Below are 18,711 nucleotides of genomic sequence, written 5' to 3'. Positions count from 1 at the left end.
TGCAACTAATCTAGAAAGTCAAACACAATCATCAACAGCAGTGACACAACCTCAGAAAGGATCAAGAGTTCGATATGTCAGGAGTGGGGGAGGGGGTCACATTCCTCATGCTAGGCCCTCCTCCAATTTGCAGCTTTTGCAGAAATCACATGTTAGGAATGCAATCAGCTTTTGTATCGGAAATATACAGCCAATGAGAGGATCAATTTCAGATGGTCCTATCAGAGAACAAGACTTTTCCTGTGGGCATCTGCAACTCAACTGACCCAAATGGTCCAGCCAGCACCAGGGGTGGTTTCACAGTTTAGGATCACAAGAGAGGTGATCCAAATCTGCAATAATCCAAGTCTGAGTTCATTTAAAGTTCACGTAGTTCATTTAGAGTTCATTTAGCCTGTGCCTCCTTTCAGTTCAGCACATCTGGTGATGATGTGGGAACAGTCTATAGCAGACCTTATCAGGTTTCAGCTGAGAGTCAGGTCCAGGCAATCAGAATCTGTGAATTTAGGATGCCAAAAAAGCAAGTGGCTTTTCTTAGGGAGCATCAAAGCTGAGATGGTGCAGGGCTGGTCAACCGTGGTCTAGGTCCAAGTCCAAATGACAAGTAAGACTTTGCCAAGCTCTTCTTATTGTGCCTTACAGTCCAAATTAACCCAGTCAAAAATACACACATCAGGATGAAAAAATCATCAGCTTCTTAAGAGTCGGACGTTTGGTTTCACGAAAGCTCATTAGCAACTAAAAACTGCTTTTTAAACTCAAAAAGTGTAGTTTCATCTGAAGACTGCCTCTCTTTTCATGTTGTCTTCCTTTTTCCAGAAGCTCCAATAGTTAAAAATGATAACAAAAATCATTAGTTATGGAGACTAGTTTTATTTCCAATACTCAAAAGTTTGGATTCCAATCTGCCCACTGGCAGCAAAAAGCAAGGTAATTGTATCCTAGTGATGCTCTTTTCCCTTTTTTGCAACTTTTCCTGATCAAGATGATCCCTCTAGCTTTATGAGACTACAAGAATATAACATTTTACATCAATGTTTATCATACGTCCAGATGCAATAACCACAAAATACAAAGCCATTTTTAAAAGTTCCTCCTTTTCCCCTAATTGAAAGTTTACTCAAACCTTGAGCAGGAAATCCAGCATTTACAAGCTTAATGTTATAGTTGCAGATACTATATCTGATGTGCAGAAATGTTTACCATAATAAGGTTAGTTAATGCATCCTTCACCTCAAATAGCTGCCATTTTGTTGTTGTTATGGTGAGACTATTACAGCTCTACTCTCATAGCAACTTCTGAGTATACAATGTGTTATTGTTAACTATAGTCATTTTGCTGTACATTATATCCCAGAAACGTATTCATCCTAAAATTGAAAGTTAGTAATCTTTGACAAACACTTCCCCATTTCTTCCACCCCTCAGTTCCTGGCAACCACCATTCTACTGTTTTTATGAGTTTGATGATTTTAGCTTCCATATATAAGTGAGATCATAAGTATTTGTCTTTCTCTGTCTGACTTATTTCACTTAGCAAAATGCCCTCAAGATCCATGCATATTGGCACATACGGCAGGATTTCCTTTTTCTCGTGGCTGAATAATATTCTATTGTTATACACACACACACACACACACACACACACACACACACCCCACATTTTCTTTACCCATTTATCTGTTGACGTACACTTAGGTTGCTTCCATGTCTTGGCTATTGTGAATACACTTAAATAAACATGGGAGTGCAGATATCTAATCTCCTTCAGATATATACCCAGATGTGAGATTTCTGGATCATATGGTAGTTCTATTTTTAATTTTTTGAGGAACCTCCATATTGTTTTCCATAGTAGCTCTACCAATTTACATTCCCACCAATAGTGTACAAGGGTTCCCTTTTCTCTACATCCTTCCCAGCCTTTGTTGTCTTGTTTTATGTTTTTGTTTTTGATAACAGCCATTCTAACAGGTGTGAGGTGGTATCATGCTGTGGTTTTGATTTGCATTTCCCTGATGGTTAGTGATATTGAGTACCTTTTCATGTACTTATTGGTCATTTGGATGTCTTCTTTGGAAAAATGTCTATTCAAGTCCTCTGTCCATTTTTTTTTCATTTTTTTTTCTTTTTTTTGTGGTACGCGGGCCTCTCACTATTGTAGCCTCTCCCGTTGTGGAGCACAGGCTCCGGACACACAGGCTTAGCGGCCATGGCTCACAGGCCTAGCCGCTCCACGGCATGTGGGATCTTCCCGGACCGGGGCACGAACCCATGTCCCCTGCATTGGTAGGCGGACTCTCAACTACTGCGCCACCAGGGAAGCCCTCCTCTGTCCATTTTTTAAATCAAATTGTTTCCCTTTTTGCTATTGAGTTGTATAAGTTCTTTATATTTTTTGGATATTAACCCCTTATCAGATATATGATTTGGAAATATTTTCTCCCAGCCCATAGGTTGGCTTTACACTTTTTTGATTCTTTCTTTGGCTGGGAAAAAGCTTTTTAGTTTGATGTAGTCCCACTCACTGATTTTTGCTTTTTTGCTTGTGCTTTTCATGTCATATTAAAAAAAAATCATTGCCAAGACTGAGGTCCTCTTCTCTCCAGGGTTTTGGCTTCTCATGCCTTGGCTGTCTTAATTACTTTCTGATGCCTTCATTCACTTTTATTTTTAAAATCCATCCAGGGTAGTTGCTCTTACTATGAAGCTTAGTCTGATAAAAGCTATTTCAACATAGCTGGAAGCTGAAAGTCTACCTTATTCTTTTAAACTGTGGCACAACATATCATAATTCAACCATTCTTGTTCGTATACATTAGGTTGCTTCTAAATGTTGTTTTGCCATACAACAAATTATGTTGTAATGAACGTCTTTGTACATATATTCTTATGCACTCATGTGAGTGTTATATAGGATAGATTCCTAGAAGTAAGGTTGTTGGACAAAGGTATGGGCATTAAAATTTTTTATAGGTGATGCCAACTGCCTCTCATTTACATTACTACCAGGAGTGCTGAAAGTGTTCATTTCCCCACATAATCACCAACACTGGATATTATCAATCTTAGCTTTTATAAAATTGATAGGCAAAACCTTTTATTTCATTGTTGTTTTACCTTACATTTCTCTAATCATTGGTGAGGCTGAAACTACGATAACTTAAAAACTGTGGTACTAGGAAAGGAGAAACTGATCAACACCACCAAAAAGTAAGACCAGAAGCATACACACACATACTTGTGTGATTCTATGTATGTACAGTAAATGATAAAGGTGGCATTTCAAAAGAGTGTTTATATGAACTATTCAATCAACAGTGCTGGAAAGACGGGCTGTGTATTTGGCAAACAAGTTATAATTCTTACCTCATAAGATAAACTAAACTTAAAATTCTAGGCTAAGAGTTACATGTAAAATTGTAACCATAAAGAACTAAGAGAAAATGCAGTGAAAATGTAGCTGATCTAGGGATGGATCTTTCTGAGCATAACAGCAAAAAAGGAATCAAAAAGGAGAAAATTTTACTTCATAAAAATGTAAAACTTCTCTATATCAAAATCAAATGTAAAATTAAAGGGCAAATAGTAAAATAGCAACATATTGCAATAACATATGGAAGACAAAGTGTTAGCATCCCTCATGGATAATAAACCTTGTATAAACCAATAAGAAACTGACAATTTTCCAGTAGAAAAATGGGAAGAGAATATAAGTAGATAATGTGCAAAGTAAATAGAAAAAAAAGGCTATTTATTTTATGAAAAAAAAGTTTATCATCAATATGACAAAAAAACAATTCACGATATTATGCTAACATAGATATTAAAATACTGTTGTAGGGGGCTACCTAAGAAAATATAATAGGGTTCAGCATATATTATGCTGCAAAAAACAGACTGTAGACTGTTCTTTCTGACACCATTTTTCTAAAAACAATTGTGTATTTACTTTACAAAAAATGATTGGAAGCAAATACTCCAAAATGGAAATGGTGGTTTCCCGAGACTGGAGAATTATATATTTATAATTTAAAGATTTTTATCTTTTCTTTTGTACTTTTCTCTATCTTCCAGTTCCCTGCAGTCAACATGTATATAGGAATTTGGAATCAGATAACCTGCTACTTGTGAAAATTGGAGAGAATGAGAATAGTATATCTACTCAAATGAAACTAGGAGATAAACTCACAATTCCTGAAGAAATGAAAGATACATCTTGATAAAATGGATGTATCTGATGTTGAAAAAGTTGCACAAAGGCAAGAAAATAATTATCTAAAAGAAAGTTATAGAATAGGAAATATATACATTGCAAGCCTCATTGACAAAAGCTTAAATAAAATATAAAGAATTGATAACTATATACAAAAATGTACAGATCCTGATAGATATGCAAGCAATAGGAGACCCAATTTTTAAAAACAGTAAAGCAAAAATGAAAAAATACATACCCTCACTGGGAATTAGAGAAAGGAAACTAGAAAAACTTGCTGTGTATTAAAACTATTAATCTAACAAAAGCAAATGATAAAAATCCAACATTGATGGGGTAGTAAAAATATTAATAAAAAGGTATATTTTATATTTATTGATGTCACTAAAAATTGGTTGGTCTTTCTAAAGAATAATCCAGCAGCATGTAACAAGAGCTAAAAAACTGTTCATACTCTTTTATCCAGAATCCTTTTTCTAAGAATATACTCCAAGGAAACAGGAGTATATGTATGAATGCCTATAAAAAGGTATTCATAGAAGGATAAAAAGTTTGGAAAACAATTCAAGTATCCAATAATAAGGAAACAATTATTTAAATTTGATGAATATATAGCTCTTTCAACATGTGGAAATACTTACATGAAAGAATAAGTGAAAAAAACAGCACAATATGTACACACTGAATACAACTATGAAAATGTATCTCTGCGCACTAATAAATTAGAAAAGAATTAGCATTACAGAAAGATTTGAGTTTAATATTTATAAAGTTCTTTTTTTTATTGAGGAAACACCGATTTCGCACCCCCTACTCTCCAGTTCCTTCTCCTCTGGTAACTACTACTCTGTTCTCTGTATCTACATGTTTGCTTTTGTTTAATAGTTTTTTTATATTCCACATATGAGTGAAATCATACAGTGTTTCTCCTTCTGTCTGACTTATTTCACTTAGCATAACACCCTCAAGGTCCATCCATGTTTTCACAAATGGCAAGGTTTCATCTATTTTATGGCTAAGTAGTATTCTATTCCTGTCCTTTTTATAACACCCAATCTTATAAGTATGAGGTTATATCTCTTTGTGGTTTTGACTTGCATTTCCTTAATAATTAGTGACATTTAACATCTTTTCACGTGCCTATTGGCCATCTGTAAGTCTTCTTGGAAAAATGTATATTCAATTCCTCTGCCCATTTTAATCAGGTTGGTTGTTGAGTTGTATGAGTTCTTTATATATTTTGGATATTAACCCCTCATCAGATACATCATTTGCAAGTATCTTCTCCCATTTGGTAGGTTGTCTTTTCATTTTATTGATGGTTTCCTTCGCTGTGCAGAAGCTTTTCAGTTTAATGTTAATCCCATTTGTTTATTTTTGTTTTTGTTTCCCTTGCCTGAGGAGACATAGCTAGAAAGAATGGGTAAGACTGATGTCAAAGAGTGTACTGCCAATGTTTTCTTCAAGGAGTTTTACAGTTGCAGGTATTATATTCAAGTCTTTAATCCATTTTGAGTTAATTTTTGTGTATGGTATGAGACAGTGGTCTAGTTTCATATTTTTTCATGTGACTGTCCAGTTTTCCCAACACCATTTATTGAAGATACTATCCTTTCTCCATTGTATGTTCTTTGCCCTTTTGTCATAAATTACTTGCTCATATATGCATGGGTGTATTTCTGGACTCTCAATTCTGTTCCATTGATCTATGTGTCTGTTTTTCTGCCAATACCATGCTGTTCTGATTACTGCGGCTTTGCTGTTTGAAATCAGGGAGTGTGATACTTCCAGCTTTGCTCTTTTTTCTCAGGATTACTTTGGCTATTTGGGGCCTTTTGTGATTCCATATAAATTTAAGAATTTTTTCTTCTATTTCTGTGAAAAATGTCCTTGGGATTTTTATAAGGATTACATTGAATCTGTAGATTGCTTAATAAGGACATTTTGACAACGTTAATTATTGCAATCCATGAGCGTGGAATATCTTTCCATTTATTTGTTTCTTCTTCAATTTCTTTCAACAATGTCTTATAGTTTTCACTGTATAGGTCTTTTACCTCCTTGGTTAATTCCTAGATATTGTCATTTTGTTGTTGTTGTTACTGTTGAATATCTTGCTCATGTATTTTTTAAAGGGATGATTGTAGATAACAAGTTAGCAGAGTACAGTATTTAGATTTTAGTGGATTATTTTAATAATTATCAATACACCAGAAATCGTGTTTCAAAGTTTTTATTGAGGTATAGTTGATGTACAATATTATGTTTCAGGTGTACAACATAGTGATTCACAATTTTAAAGATTATACTCCATTTATAGTTATTATAAAACATTGGCTGTATTCGCTGTGCTGTACAATATATCCTTGTAGTACATTTATTTTATACATAGTAGCTTGTACTTCTGAATCCCCTACCCCTGTCGTGCCCCTTCCCCCTTCCCTCTCCCTACTGCTGACCACTAGTTTGTTCTCTATGTCTGTGAGTCTGTTTCTTTTTTGTTATACTCACTAGTTTGTTGTATTTTTAGATTCCTCATATAAGTGATAGCATACAGTATTTGTCTTTCTCTGTCTGACTTATTTCACTTAGCACAACACCCTCCAAGTCCATCCATGTTGTTGCAAATGGCAAAATTTCATCCTTTTATATGGCTGAGTAGTGTTTCATTGTGTGTATACATCTTCTTTATCCATTCATCTGTTGATGGACACTTTGGTTGCTTCCATATCTTGGTTACTGTAAATACTTCTGCTGTGAATGTGAACATTGGGGTGCACGCATGTTTTCAAATTAGTATTTTCACTTTTTTCAGATATATAGCCAGGAGTGGAATTGCTGTGTCATATGGTAGTTCTATTTTTAGTTTTTTGAGAAACCTCCATATTGTTTTCCACATGGCTGCACCAATTTACATTCCCACCGACAGTGCACAAGGGGTTCCCTTTTCTCCAACATTTGTTATTTGTGTTCTTTTTGATAGCCATTCTGACAGGCATGAGGTGATATCTCACTGTGGTTTTAATTTGCATTTCTCTGATGATTAACAATGTTGAGCATATTCCTAGTTTCTTAATTTCTCTTTCTGCTAGCTCATAGTTAGCATATAGGAATGTAACAGATATTTATATTTTGATTTTGTATCCTGAAATTTTGCTGTATTCATTTATTATTTCTAATAGTTTTTTGGTGGAGTCTTTAGGGTTCTCTCTATATAAAATCACGTCATCTGCAAATAGTGAGTTTTACTTCTTCCTGTACAATTTGGATGCCTTTTTATTTCTTTTTCTCGCCTAACTGCTCAGGCTAGGACTTCTAATACTACGTTGAATAGAAGTGGCAAGAGTGGGCATCCTTGTCTTGCTCCTAATCTTAGAGAGACAGCTTTCAATTTTTCACCATTGAGTATGATGTTAGCTGTGGGTTTGTCATATATGACCTTTATTTTGTTGAGGTATGTTCCCTGTATACCCACTTTATTGAGTTTTTATCATGAATGAGGGTTAAGTTCTGTCAAATGCTTTTTCTGCATCTACTGAGATGATAAAATGGTTTTTAATCCTTCATTTTGTTAATATGGTGTATCACGTTGATTGACCTACAGATGGTGAACCATCCTTGCATCCCTGGAATAAATCCCACTTGATCATGGATGGTGTAGGACCCTTTAGGTGTTGAATTTGGTTTGCTTTAGATGTTGAATTTGGTTTGCTAATATTTTGTTGGGGATTTTTGCATCTATGTTTATCAGAAATACTGGTCTGTAATTTTCTTTTTTGTGTTGTCTTTGTCTGGTTTTGACATCAGAGTGATGTTGGCCTTGTAAAATGAGTTAGGAATTGCTCCCTTCAATTTTTGGGGAATAGTTTGAGAAGGATAGGTATAAAATCTTCTTTGAATGTTTGGTAGAACTCACCTGTGAAGCTGGCTGGTCCTGGACTTTTGTTTTGGGGGAGCTTTTTTGATTACTGTTTCAACCTCTGTAACAGTACTTCGTCTACTCAAGTTTTCTATTTCTTCATGATTTGGTCTTGGAAGGTTGTATAATTCTAAGAATATGTCCATTTCTTCTAGGTTGTCCAATTTGTTGGTGTATGGCTGTTTATAATATTCTTTTATAATTCTTTGTACTTCTGTGGTATCCATTGTTATTTATCCTCTTTCACTTCTGATTTATCAGGGCCTTCTCTCTTTTTTTCTTAGTGAGTCTAGCTAATGGTTTGTTGATTTTGTTTATCTTTTTAAAGACAGCTCTTAGTTTCATTGATCTTTTCTATTGCCTTTTTAGCCTCTATTTCATTTATTTCAACTCTGATCTTTATTATTTCCTCCCTTCAATTAACATGGGTTTCGTTTGTTTTTCTTTTTCTAGTTCCTTTAGGTGTAAAGTTAGACTGTTTATCTGAGAGTTTTGTTTCTTTTTTTAAAAAAATTCTTCTCTACCTGCGGGCAGGGGATGGGGTTTCCACTGTGTCAGGCCCCACCTCAGAGCTGGCCAGGTAACACTAGGATGGGACATCTGAGTTCCAGTGACTCCCCTGGCAGCAGCAGCTCTTTGAGGGTCCTATGAGTCTGTGGGGGTCCAGCTCCTGGCCCAGGCCAACATTCGGTCCTGGAGCCTGGGCTCTGGTTTCTGGTGCTGCTCAGTTTTCTTGTTTCTTGAGGTAGGCCTGTATTGCTATAAACTTCCCTCCCCGCTTTTGTTGCATCCCACAGATTTTGGTATGTCGTATTTTCATTTTCATTTGTCTTCAAGTAATTTTTGATTTCTCCTTTGATTTCTTTGTTGCCCCAATAGTTGTTCAGTAGGATGTTGTTCATTCTGCACATATCTGTGATTTTCCCAGTTTTCTTCTTGTAGTTGATTTGTAGTTTCATTCCGTTGTGATCAGAAAAGATGCTTGATGTGATTTCAATCTTCTTAAATTTATTGAGACTTGTTTTGTGTCCCAAAATATGGCCTATCCTTGAGAAAGTTTCATGTACACTTGAGAAGATATGTGTATTCTGCTGCATTTGGATGGAATGTTCTGTACAAATCTATCAAATCCATCTGGTCAAAAGTTTCATTTAAGACTGTTGTTTCCTTGTTGACTTGCTGTCTGGATGATCTAACCACTGATGTTAAGTGGGGTGTTAAAGTCCCCTACTATTATTATGTTGCTGTCAATTTCTCCCTTTAGGCCTGTTAATAATTGTTTTATATAATTTGGTGCTCCTATGTTAGGTGCATATATACTAATCACTGTTATGTCTTTTGATGAACTGTCCCTTTTATCATTATATACTGTCCATTTTTATTTCTTGTTACCTTTTTTGGCTTTATTTCATCTGATATGAATATGGCTACACCTGTCTTCATTTGGCTGCTATTTGCTTGGAATATCATTTTACATCCCTTCCCTTTGGCCTATGTTTGTCTTTAGAGTTGAGATGTGTCTCCTGGAGGCAGCAAATAGTTGGGTCTTGTTTTTTAATCCATCCAGCCACTGTGTGTCATTTGGTGAATTCAATTTATTTATATTTAGGTTGATTATTGATAGATGAGGACTTAATACTGCCATTTTATCTTTTGTTTTCTGGTAGCTCTATATCTCCACTGTTTCTTTTTCCTTTTGTCTCTGTCTGCCATTTTGGTTTGATGGTTTTCTGTGATATTTTTCTCAGTTTCTTCTTTGTGTGTGTGTGTCTCTATTTTATGTTTATTTTTGTGGTTACCATGAGGTTTGTAGAAGATTTCTCATAGATAAAATAGTCCTTTTTCTGCTGATAGCATCTTATGTTCACTCACCTATATGAATTCCATCCTTTTCCTCCTCCCCCTTTAGTGTTTTTGCTGTCTCAAATTATCCCTTTTTATGGTTGTGGGTTTGTTACCAAAATAAGATAGCTATAATTATTTTTCTGCTTTCTTTTTTCCCCTTTAACCTTTATAACAGTGTTTTAAAATCTATTCTGATAAAGAGCTGCAGTTTTCTGATTCTATTTATCACCCTGCTTAAAGTTTTGTGTATTTTTGCTATTTTGTTTCTGGTAGAAGAGCTCCTTTCAATATCTCTTGTAAGGCAGGTCTAGTGTTGATGAATTCCCTCAGCTTTTGTCTGGGAAAGACTTTATTTCTCCTTCATATCTGAATGATAATTTTGCTAGATAGAGTGTTCCGGGGTGACAGTTTTTCTTTCAGTATTTTGAAAATGCCAGTTCACTCTCTCCTGGTTGTTAGGGTTTCTGCTGAGAAATCTGCTGATAGCCTAATGGGGGTTCCTTTGTAGGGTACCATCCTTTTTTCCCGGGCTGCCTTTAAAATTCTTTGTCATTAACTTTTTAAAAAAAAATGTATTTGTTTGGTTGTGCTGGGTCTTAGTTGCAGCAGGCGGGCTCCCTAGTTGTGGCAGGTGGGCTCCTTAGTTACAGCACGTGGGCTCCTTAGTTGCAGCACATGGGCTCCTTAGTTGCAGCAGGAGGGCTCTTTAGTTGTTGCTCGATGCCTCCTTAGTTGCGGCATGTGGACTCTTAGTTGTGGCATGCATGTGGGATCTAGTTCCCTGACCAGGGATCAAACCCAGGCCCCCTGCATTGAGAGCACGGAGGCTTCACTACGGCACCACTAGGGAAGTCCCCTCTTTGTCATTAACTTTTGACAATTTTAATGTGTCTTGGAAAAGGTCTTTTTGCGATGAGTTTAATTAGGTGTTCTCATTGCTTCATAGACTTGATTGTCCAGTTTCTTCCCCAAGTTTGGGAAGATCTCAGCTATTGTTTCTTTAAATAATCTCTCTGCTCTTCTTCTCTTCTTCTGGGATACCTATTATCCCAATGCTGCCTTTCCTAAAAGAGATGTGTAGCTCTCATAGGATTTCCTCTTTTTATATATGTCTTACTTCTCTTTCCTCTTCTACTTGTATCATTTCTAGGTTTCTATCTTTGAGTTCACTAGTGCTCTCTTCCATATTGTCTGCTTTATTTCCAATCCTTTCTAATGCATTTTCATCTTGTTTATTGTGTTTCTCATCTCCAGAATTTCTGTTTGGTTCTTTTTTAGAGTTTCAATCTTTTTGGTAAAGTATTCCTTCTGTTCATTAATTTTACTCCTGAGCTCATTACACTGCCTTTCTGAGTTTTCTTGTATCTCATTGAGTTTCTTCATGATGGCTATTTTGATGGCTCTATATGATGGCTCTATCAGTTAGATCTCAATATTCCATGACTTTAAGTTTGGCTTCTGGAGAATTGTCATTTCCTTTTTGTGACATAGTGTTACTGTGATTCTTCATATTGCTTGATGAATTGTCCCTCTGCTGGCGCATTTGAAGTTAAATGACCGGTTAGGAGTTACAATTCTTTCTTTTGCTTTCCAGTAGGTGGCGCTATCACACAAGTTTTTGGTTTCGTTCACCTGAGCTACCTCTGGTTATACTTGAGAGTTGGCACTTTCCAACCTCCACCATATGTGTAACAGGTGTGGCTCTGTGTTTTTGCTGTTGCTTCTTGTGCCTCTAGGCTTACTGCTGCATTGCTTCTGCCAGAGCTGCTGTCATTACTGGGATGGTGGGCTCTTCTCTTTTGTGGGAGATCCCCTGAGATACAGGCTCTGTTGTGGGGGGAGGGGAACAGTGTGGGAGGGGAAGCTGGGGTTGCACAGATGCCTCCACTGTGTCTGGTGCTGTCAGGTTCGGGGGCTCTGCCAATGCAAATAGGGGGGCCAGAGTCTGGGGTCGTGGGTTCCTCAGTGACTGGAGGGATGGGGTCCCAGGCCCCACTGTTCCTGCTGCCAAGTTACCTGTGGTGGCAGGCAGAGTCATGCGTGCTGCTTCCCCTGCTGCTATTGGGTTTTCTGAAGCTATGGGCTCAGCTGCCACAGTCAGAGGGCTGGGGATTGCAGGTACCAACTCCACTGTTCCCTCAGTTCTGCCTCCTCTATGTGTTCCAGTTCACCCACCTTTGGAAGGTGCCATCCAAAGGCACCTTCGTTGCACTGTGGATGTTTTACTGGTTGTAGCTTCAAGGGGAGAGACAAAGGTAGCTTTTCACTCGACCATGTTTCTGACAGCACTCTCCTATAAAGTTCTTATGTTCCCAAAGTTGATTAACAACATAATATTTAAAAATTAAAAAAAAATATGGAACTGAAATACTGAGTGTTTGAGGTGAGGCACAGAATCCCACTTCTGGGAACATATGTAAATGAACATACTTGGTGAAGAAATAGCCTGTTTTCCTTGGTGGAATTACAGCTGTCATTCAATATATCCTTAAAGCAACTTTGGGGCTTCCCGGGTGGCGCAGTGGTTAAGAATCTGCCTGCCAATGCAGGGGACGTGGGCTCGAGCCCTGGTCTGGGAAGATTCCACATGCCATGAAGCAACTAAGCCCGGGCACCACAACTACTGAACCTGAGCTCTAGAGTCCACGAGCCACAACTACTGAGCCTGCGTACCACAACTACTGAAACCCAGGTGCCTAGAGCCCGTGCTCTGCAACAAGAGAAGCCACCACAATGAGAAGCCCATGCACCTCAACAAAGAGTAGCCCCTGCTCGCCACAACTAGAGAAAGTCTGCACACAGCAACAAAGACCCAACGCAGCCAAAAATAAATAAATGAATAAATAAAATTTAAAGAAAGCATTTTTGTTATTGTGAAATTATTGCAATAGAATTATGAAGAGTCACTCATTTTATGATCATCAGAACATGCCTTTCTTGACCTTCCCAGGCAAATCTATTCTTTCTCCTGTACTTTGTACATAATGCCATTGTTATAGCGTTTATAAGACTGTACTATAATTATTTGGTTATATGTCTATGTCTCTCACAGCATCACGCCCAGTGCCTGGTACATAAAAGTAAGCAATAGAGCCTTATGAGAGAATGAATGAATGAAGTGAATGAAGGAGCACATTTGGAAAATAAATATAACTTGTTACTTGAGTCCCTGAAATGTTTGTGCATTCATTAAACTGAAGTCCGGAAGACCTAGTAGTCCTTATTTTCTCTGGCTAGGAAATAATAACTTAGTAAGAGGCCCAAAACAAAGTGCAGACTTTGAAAAAGTAGTCAGTAAGGAGTTTGCTTCTGTTTGTTGGAGAGATCTGATGTGATGCAGGTAGATTCCAGGAATGAAGTCCCAGAGCTTGGAAGTTACCTATATCCTAGTAAGATTATGCTGAGTTTAGAACAATGGATGTGAAGAAGAAAAGGGTGAAAGGTATCAACTTTTAAGTGAGAGCCAGAGAGAATCACATCAAAGGCATCAATAGGACTTGCACAAACCCCAAACCATAGAGACTTCTCAGAAGGGCAAGGAAGATAGTGACTACAAGATCAACTAATATTCATGGAGTAAGATTTGGGCTAGATAGAAAAACACCTTCCTTATTTCAAGAGATTTAGTGCTAGGGTACTGGTAACTGGAGACTAGGAGTACATTATAGTCTGAGGCTAGAGGGACTAGCCAAGGAGATTAAAAAAAAACCCAGGAAGCAGGTTCTTGAAAGGACTGAGGTACCCCATCCCACCTAGTAAAGCATCAACCCCAATTAATCTCAGAAGTTTCAGAGTCTTGACTTGGCATTTACCACTAATAGGGTTGAGTCAGTGGAGGGAACCAGGGGTTCAGTAATTTGTACTATCAAGCTAATTTGTGGCTAGGTTTTATTTATTAGGACCTGAGACCTATATTCAATAAACTTGATAATTTCTATGTGTTTATATTTTAGTTTTCCATTTTTTTGGTAAAATTTCTTTAGGAACTTCCAACTTTGCACTTAATTTAAAAAGAAAAGGGATTTTCTACATTATAGCTAGAATGGAAGAGTGGGGGAAATCCATATATTCCTAAAGCCAGATGCAATGTTAATAGCTCTGGGAGTTCAGGTCCTGCTGGCATAAAATGTGGGTGCCAGGAAAGATAAAGAACAGTCAGCTCTGACTGTTGGTCCTTCCCTCCTTGGTTGATTCCCTCTCAATTTAGACCTACATAACTGCCACAGAAATTGAGTGTTCGGAGTAGGTGTTAGTAAAAAGGGATGGAGGCTGGTTTTGAGCTGGACAAAATTTGGCTTGGCTTTAATTACTAACAGACCACTCTTGGTGAAGAAAAAAAGTACACACACACACAACTAGGGTTTGTAAGTGGCAATCTACTATGTAAGGTACATTCTTTATTTATAAATTTACTTTGTGGCTTGATTTAAGATTGTATTAATTTCCCATTGGTGCTATAACAAAGTAACATAAACTTAGTAGCTTAAAACAGCATACACTTATACTCTTACAGTTCTGGAGATCAGAAGTCCAAAATGAGCCTTATGGCTACTATGACGTAAAATAAAAATCAAGGTGTCAAGCAGGGCTGGTTGCTTTTGGAGGCTCCAGGGGAGAATCTGTTTCTTGACTCTTCCAGCTTCTAGAGGATAAGCCTAACAGCCTTATCACTCTGATCACTTGTTTCTGTCATCACATCTCTTACTTCTATAGTCTGATCTCCCTCTGGGTATCTCTTATAAGGAGACTTATGATTACACTTAGGGCCCACCTGAATAATCCAAAATAATCCTCCCCACCAATCTCAATCTCCTTAACCTAATCACACCCACAAAATCCCTTTTGCCTTAGATGGTAATGTTCACAGGTTCCAGGGATTAGGGCCTGAATATCTTTTGGGGCCACTATTCAGCCTTCCACAAGGGTGGTTTAGAAATTTTGCACATCCTTTTTTTAAACAATGTAGTAATTTGTTTAACGTGAAATTTGTAGTAACTTGCATAAATTTTTAACTTGTAGTAATTTGTTTAATGTGTCTATCACCAAATTTAATATATAAGTTGAATAAAAAGTAAGTACTAATTAAAAATAAGTATTAGATTAAGAAATGGAATTTTAAAATATTGTCAACTAATTCATTACATGACAAAGTATAAAGAATTAAAAACAAGTTCCTTGGCTATTAATGTATACAAAGTTAGCATTTTTCAAAATGGAAATATAGGTCCCAAGAAAGGGGAGAAGAACAAGTTGGTTAAGCACACACTTGGAATGAAGATACAGTGTTGCCTGATAACAGTCATGCCCTCTGTACCAAAGAGTTCATAAAACACACTGAAAATTATCAAGCCTGCTCAGGATATATAGGGTTAGAAACTTAGATTCCAGAGACCCTAAATTCCTTTTCAGATGCAGTTTAATAAAGCAATACAAGATCAAGAAAAAAATAAAAAGGAAGGAAACCAGCCTGTATCAAATAATGCTTTGATTCTAGCAGGCTGGCCAATCTCCTTACCTAGGCTGGAATAAATGTGGCTGAGAATACAAGCTGGTTGTACTCTGATGGGGTGCACCTCAGCAATGGTCTCCACATCAATTCCCTTGTCCTTCAAAATGGCCTTGATTTCTTCTGTCTCAGCTAGAATGGAAACTATAGGAAAGAAAGAAGATGAGGTCAACAGAAAATTTTATTTCAACAGGAACCTAAAGATCTCTCGAGCCACACAATATTTTTTTGAAGGGAAAACAAAAGGAAGGTAAGGAAATTAACAGTTATTGTAGACTTGATGAAACAATCATCATGCTTGGTACATAATGATATTATCTAAATGGAAAAGGAAACAAGATTTCATGATTAGAATATTTAATTCTGTTTTTTTGTCTAAATATCTATGTGCTTCTAGAGAATGCCACACTCACTTATATCTGGGATTCTATGTTTAAATAGGAAAAAAAAGACCAGGGACAGCATTATGAGGATAATAAAGAACACCCTAATGGTACGAACTGCTCAAAGCTAGAGAACAGTAGAAGGCAAGGTAAATTCAGGATAAAGAATTGAGGTACCATATTTGAAACTCTGTGTAGTTGTTTTGGGGGATGGGGATAAGACTTCTCTAGACTCAGAGCCTGCCAAACCTGGACAGCTCCCTTTTCTTCCTCTCACACTCATGTCTCAGAAGTGGTAATCACACTCACAAGGGAGAAGTCCAGGCCACCTCACTGACTCTTCTGTTTATTCTCCCTCTGTGGGACTGATAACTTGTCTGGGGGCCAATAACCTGAATGGGGCCTCAGCTGGCTTAATGCTAAGCACCAGGGGCAAACATGCACCCTAGCTCTGCTCCTCTAGTACTGCTAGATATGTTGAATTGGGTTTATGAGAAAACGAAGGTGCCATTTGGTTCATTCCAGCTTACAAGTATTGTATTTGTTGAGTTTTGGGGGCAAAAGCCTAGTTAACAAAGTGCTACTCTGCATTCCTTTGTCATTATCTTTTGTGTATTTTTCTATCTTGGGGACCTCATGGTGTTGTGCTGCTGTGGTCTGGGGCAGGATATGCAGGGTATGGTGATTACAGAGTCCCCTGGACATAACACCATCTTGATTACTTCTAACTGAAAACAACAAAGATTCTCCAGGGAAAATATACAGAGGAAGAATAATCGTGGGCTGACAAAAGTCCAGGGAAACACATGTGGTCATCCATTCATTCATTAATACACATTTACTAAGCACTTAAATGGTAAGGTACTATGCTAGGCACTAGGGATTTAGAGATGAGTATGTTAGTCTCTCCCTCAAGGAGCTCATAGTGTAATGAAAGTGACACACACATAAACTGATTATAAAATAACCTGCTAAGGGGGCTTCCCTGGTGGCGCAGTGGTTGACAGTCCGCCTGCTCATGCAGGGAACACGGGTTCGTGCCCCGGTCCGGGAAGATCCCACATGCCGCTGAGCGGCTGGGCCCGTGAGCCATGGCCGGTGGGCCTGCGCGTCCGGAGCCTGCGCATCCGGAGCCTGTGCTCCGCAACGGGAGAGGCCACAGCAGTGAGAGGCCCGCATACCGCAAAAAAAAAAAAAAAAAAAAAAATAACCTGCTAAGGAAATAAATATATGCACAGAACATTGTGTGTTCACCCAAGAGTGACACATATCTAGTCTGGAGTTGGCAGGAGGAAGTTTCAGAAAAGGCTTCCTGATGTCTAAGCTGAATTTGAACGAATGAATAAGTTAGCCAGGAGAAAGAAGGGAATAGGAATGGGGAAAGCCATTTTAGGTAGAAGATCCAGAATGATCATAAAACATGAAAATGGAAAAGAATGTGTTTGTGTTTGTGTGTGTGTGTGTGTGTCTGTGTGTGTGTGTGTGTGTGTAAGAGATGGGGTGGGGACTACATACACTTCCATATTGCTGTAGCATGAAATACCTTGCACAGTGGAAAAAAATACACACAAAAAACAAACAACCCCCCCACCAACCACTAACAAAATGAATCTGGAAAGGCAAATAGGGGTTAGATCATCATGGAGAGCATGTGTGTCACTTTAAGGAACTTGTATTTTACCCTTGGGTAATGATTTCCAAATTGCATTCTCCTGAGCCTCAGGGCTCTGCAGAAGGCAATGCAGTTGGTAGCAGGAGTAAAGGGGACTAAAGGAGAGGCAAATGAACAACACTCTGGGGTCCCAGGACTACTTTCAACCCCAACAACTCAGCTTTTTGTTTATGTTTTATCAAGTATGTAGAAAATGCTTATTTGGTACCACCTATGTGCTAGGTACTGCCATATGCTAGGGATACAAAGATAGACATGATCCTTGGAGAAAATGACATTGACATTGAGTCTTGCTAGAGGGCTGAATAGGAGTTATTCTGGTAAAAGTGAAGGTAAAACTAAGGGAGAAGCTGTTCCAGACAAAAGAAATAGCATAGACAAAGGCTCAAGGGCAACAGAGAACAAGGCAGATCTAGGAATAATAAAACGTTCTTTATAGTAGGAGCATGGACTGTGAAGCGGCAGTGGTGAGAAATGACACTGAAGGCAGGGTCAGGGAGCAGATCATAAAGAGCCTTGTAAGCCATGTTAAGAAAGTTGGCAAAGGGAAGCCCCTGCAGAGTTGTAATCAGGGGAATAGCATATCCAGATCTCCGTCTTAAAAATAACATATTCATGTTGATGATTAAAGAATAAGCTGATATACTGTAGTGGACCTACACTGAAGACAGGGGGACCACTTCAAAAGTTATTGTATTAATGCAAGGAAGAGATGCTGACTACTTAGATTAGGATCATGACATTGGTACTGGATAAACTAGATGGATTTCTGAATTATTTAGAAGGTAAAGAAATTGGGACTTGTTAACTGACTGAATGTAGGAGATGAGAGAGGGAGAGATACCGAGAATGATTCTTCATGTGTTTATTTGTGTAACTGAGAGAAAAGTGTGCCATTTACTGACATAGGCAAATAGGGAGAAAAGTAGGCACAGATGATGTAGAACTAGGAGAGTGCAGCTGATTAATTTTAGACATGTTGAGTTTAAAGTGAATGTGATATATTCAGGAGTCATTAGCATAGAAAGAGATGAGATGGGTCAAGGAGAATATATAGAAAAGAAGAGAAAAGGACCTAGAATATAACCTTGAGAAATTTCAACATATAAGATATGGGCAGATGATGAAAAGCCTGGGGACGGGAGTGAGGGGTTCTTGTCTCATGGCTTA

At 37.9% G+C, this 18,711-nt stretch overlaps 1 protein-coding gene across 3 annotated transcripts in view; it reads right to left on the bottom strand.

Moving 5' to 3' along the window:
• Nucleotides 1-18,711, bottom strand: part of PHKA1 (phosphorylase kinase regulatory subunit alpha 1) — a 132,624-nt gene that overhangs the window by 62,266 nt on the left and 51,647 nt on the right. For all 3 annotated transcript variants that reach the window (XM_081221587.1, XM_081221588.1, XM_081221589.1), the window contains one exon: nucleotides 15,496-15,630. In XM_081221587.1, the coding sequence (XP_081077713.1) occupies nucleotides 15,496-15,630 (135 nt within the window). The remainder of the gene's footprint in view (nucleotides 1-15,495; nucleotides 15,631-18,711) is intronic.

The sequence above is a fragment of the Mesoplodon bidens genome (assembly GCF_964165515.1).
Source record: "Mesoplodon bidens genome assembly, chromosome: X".
NCBI lineage: Eukaryota > Metazoa > Chordata > Mammalia > Artiodactyla > Ziphiidae > Mesoplodon > Mesoplodon bidens.
Note: the sequence above shows the minus strand (reverse complement) of the source record. Positions and strands in the feature narration are given on the sequence as shown.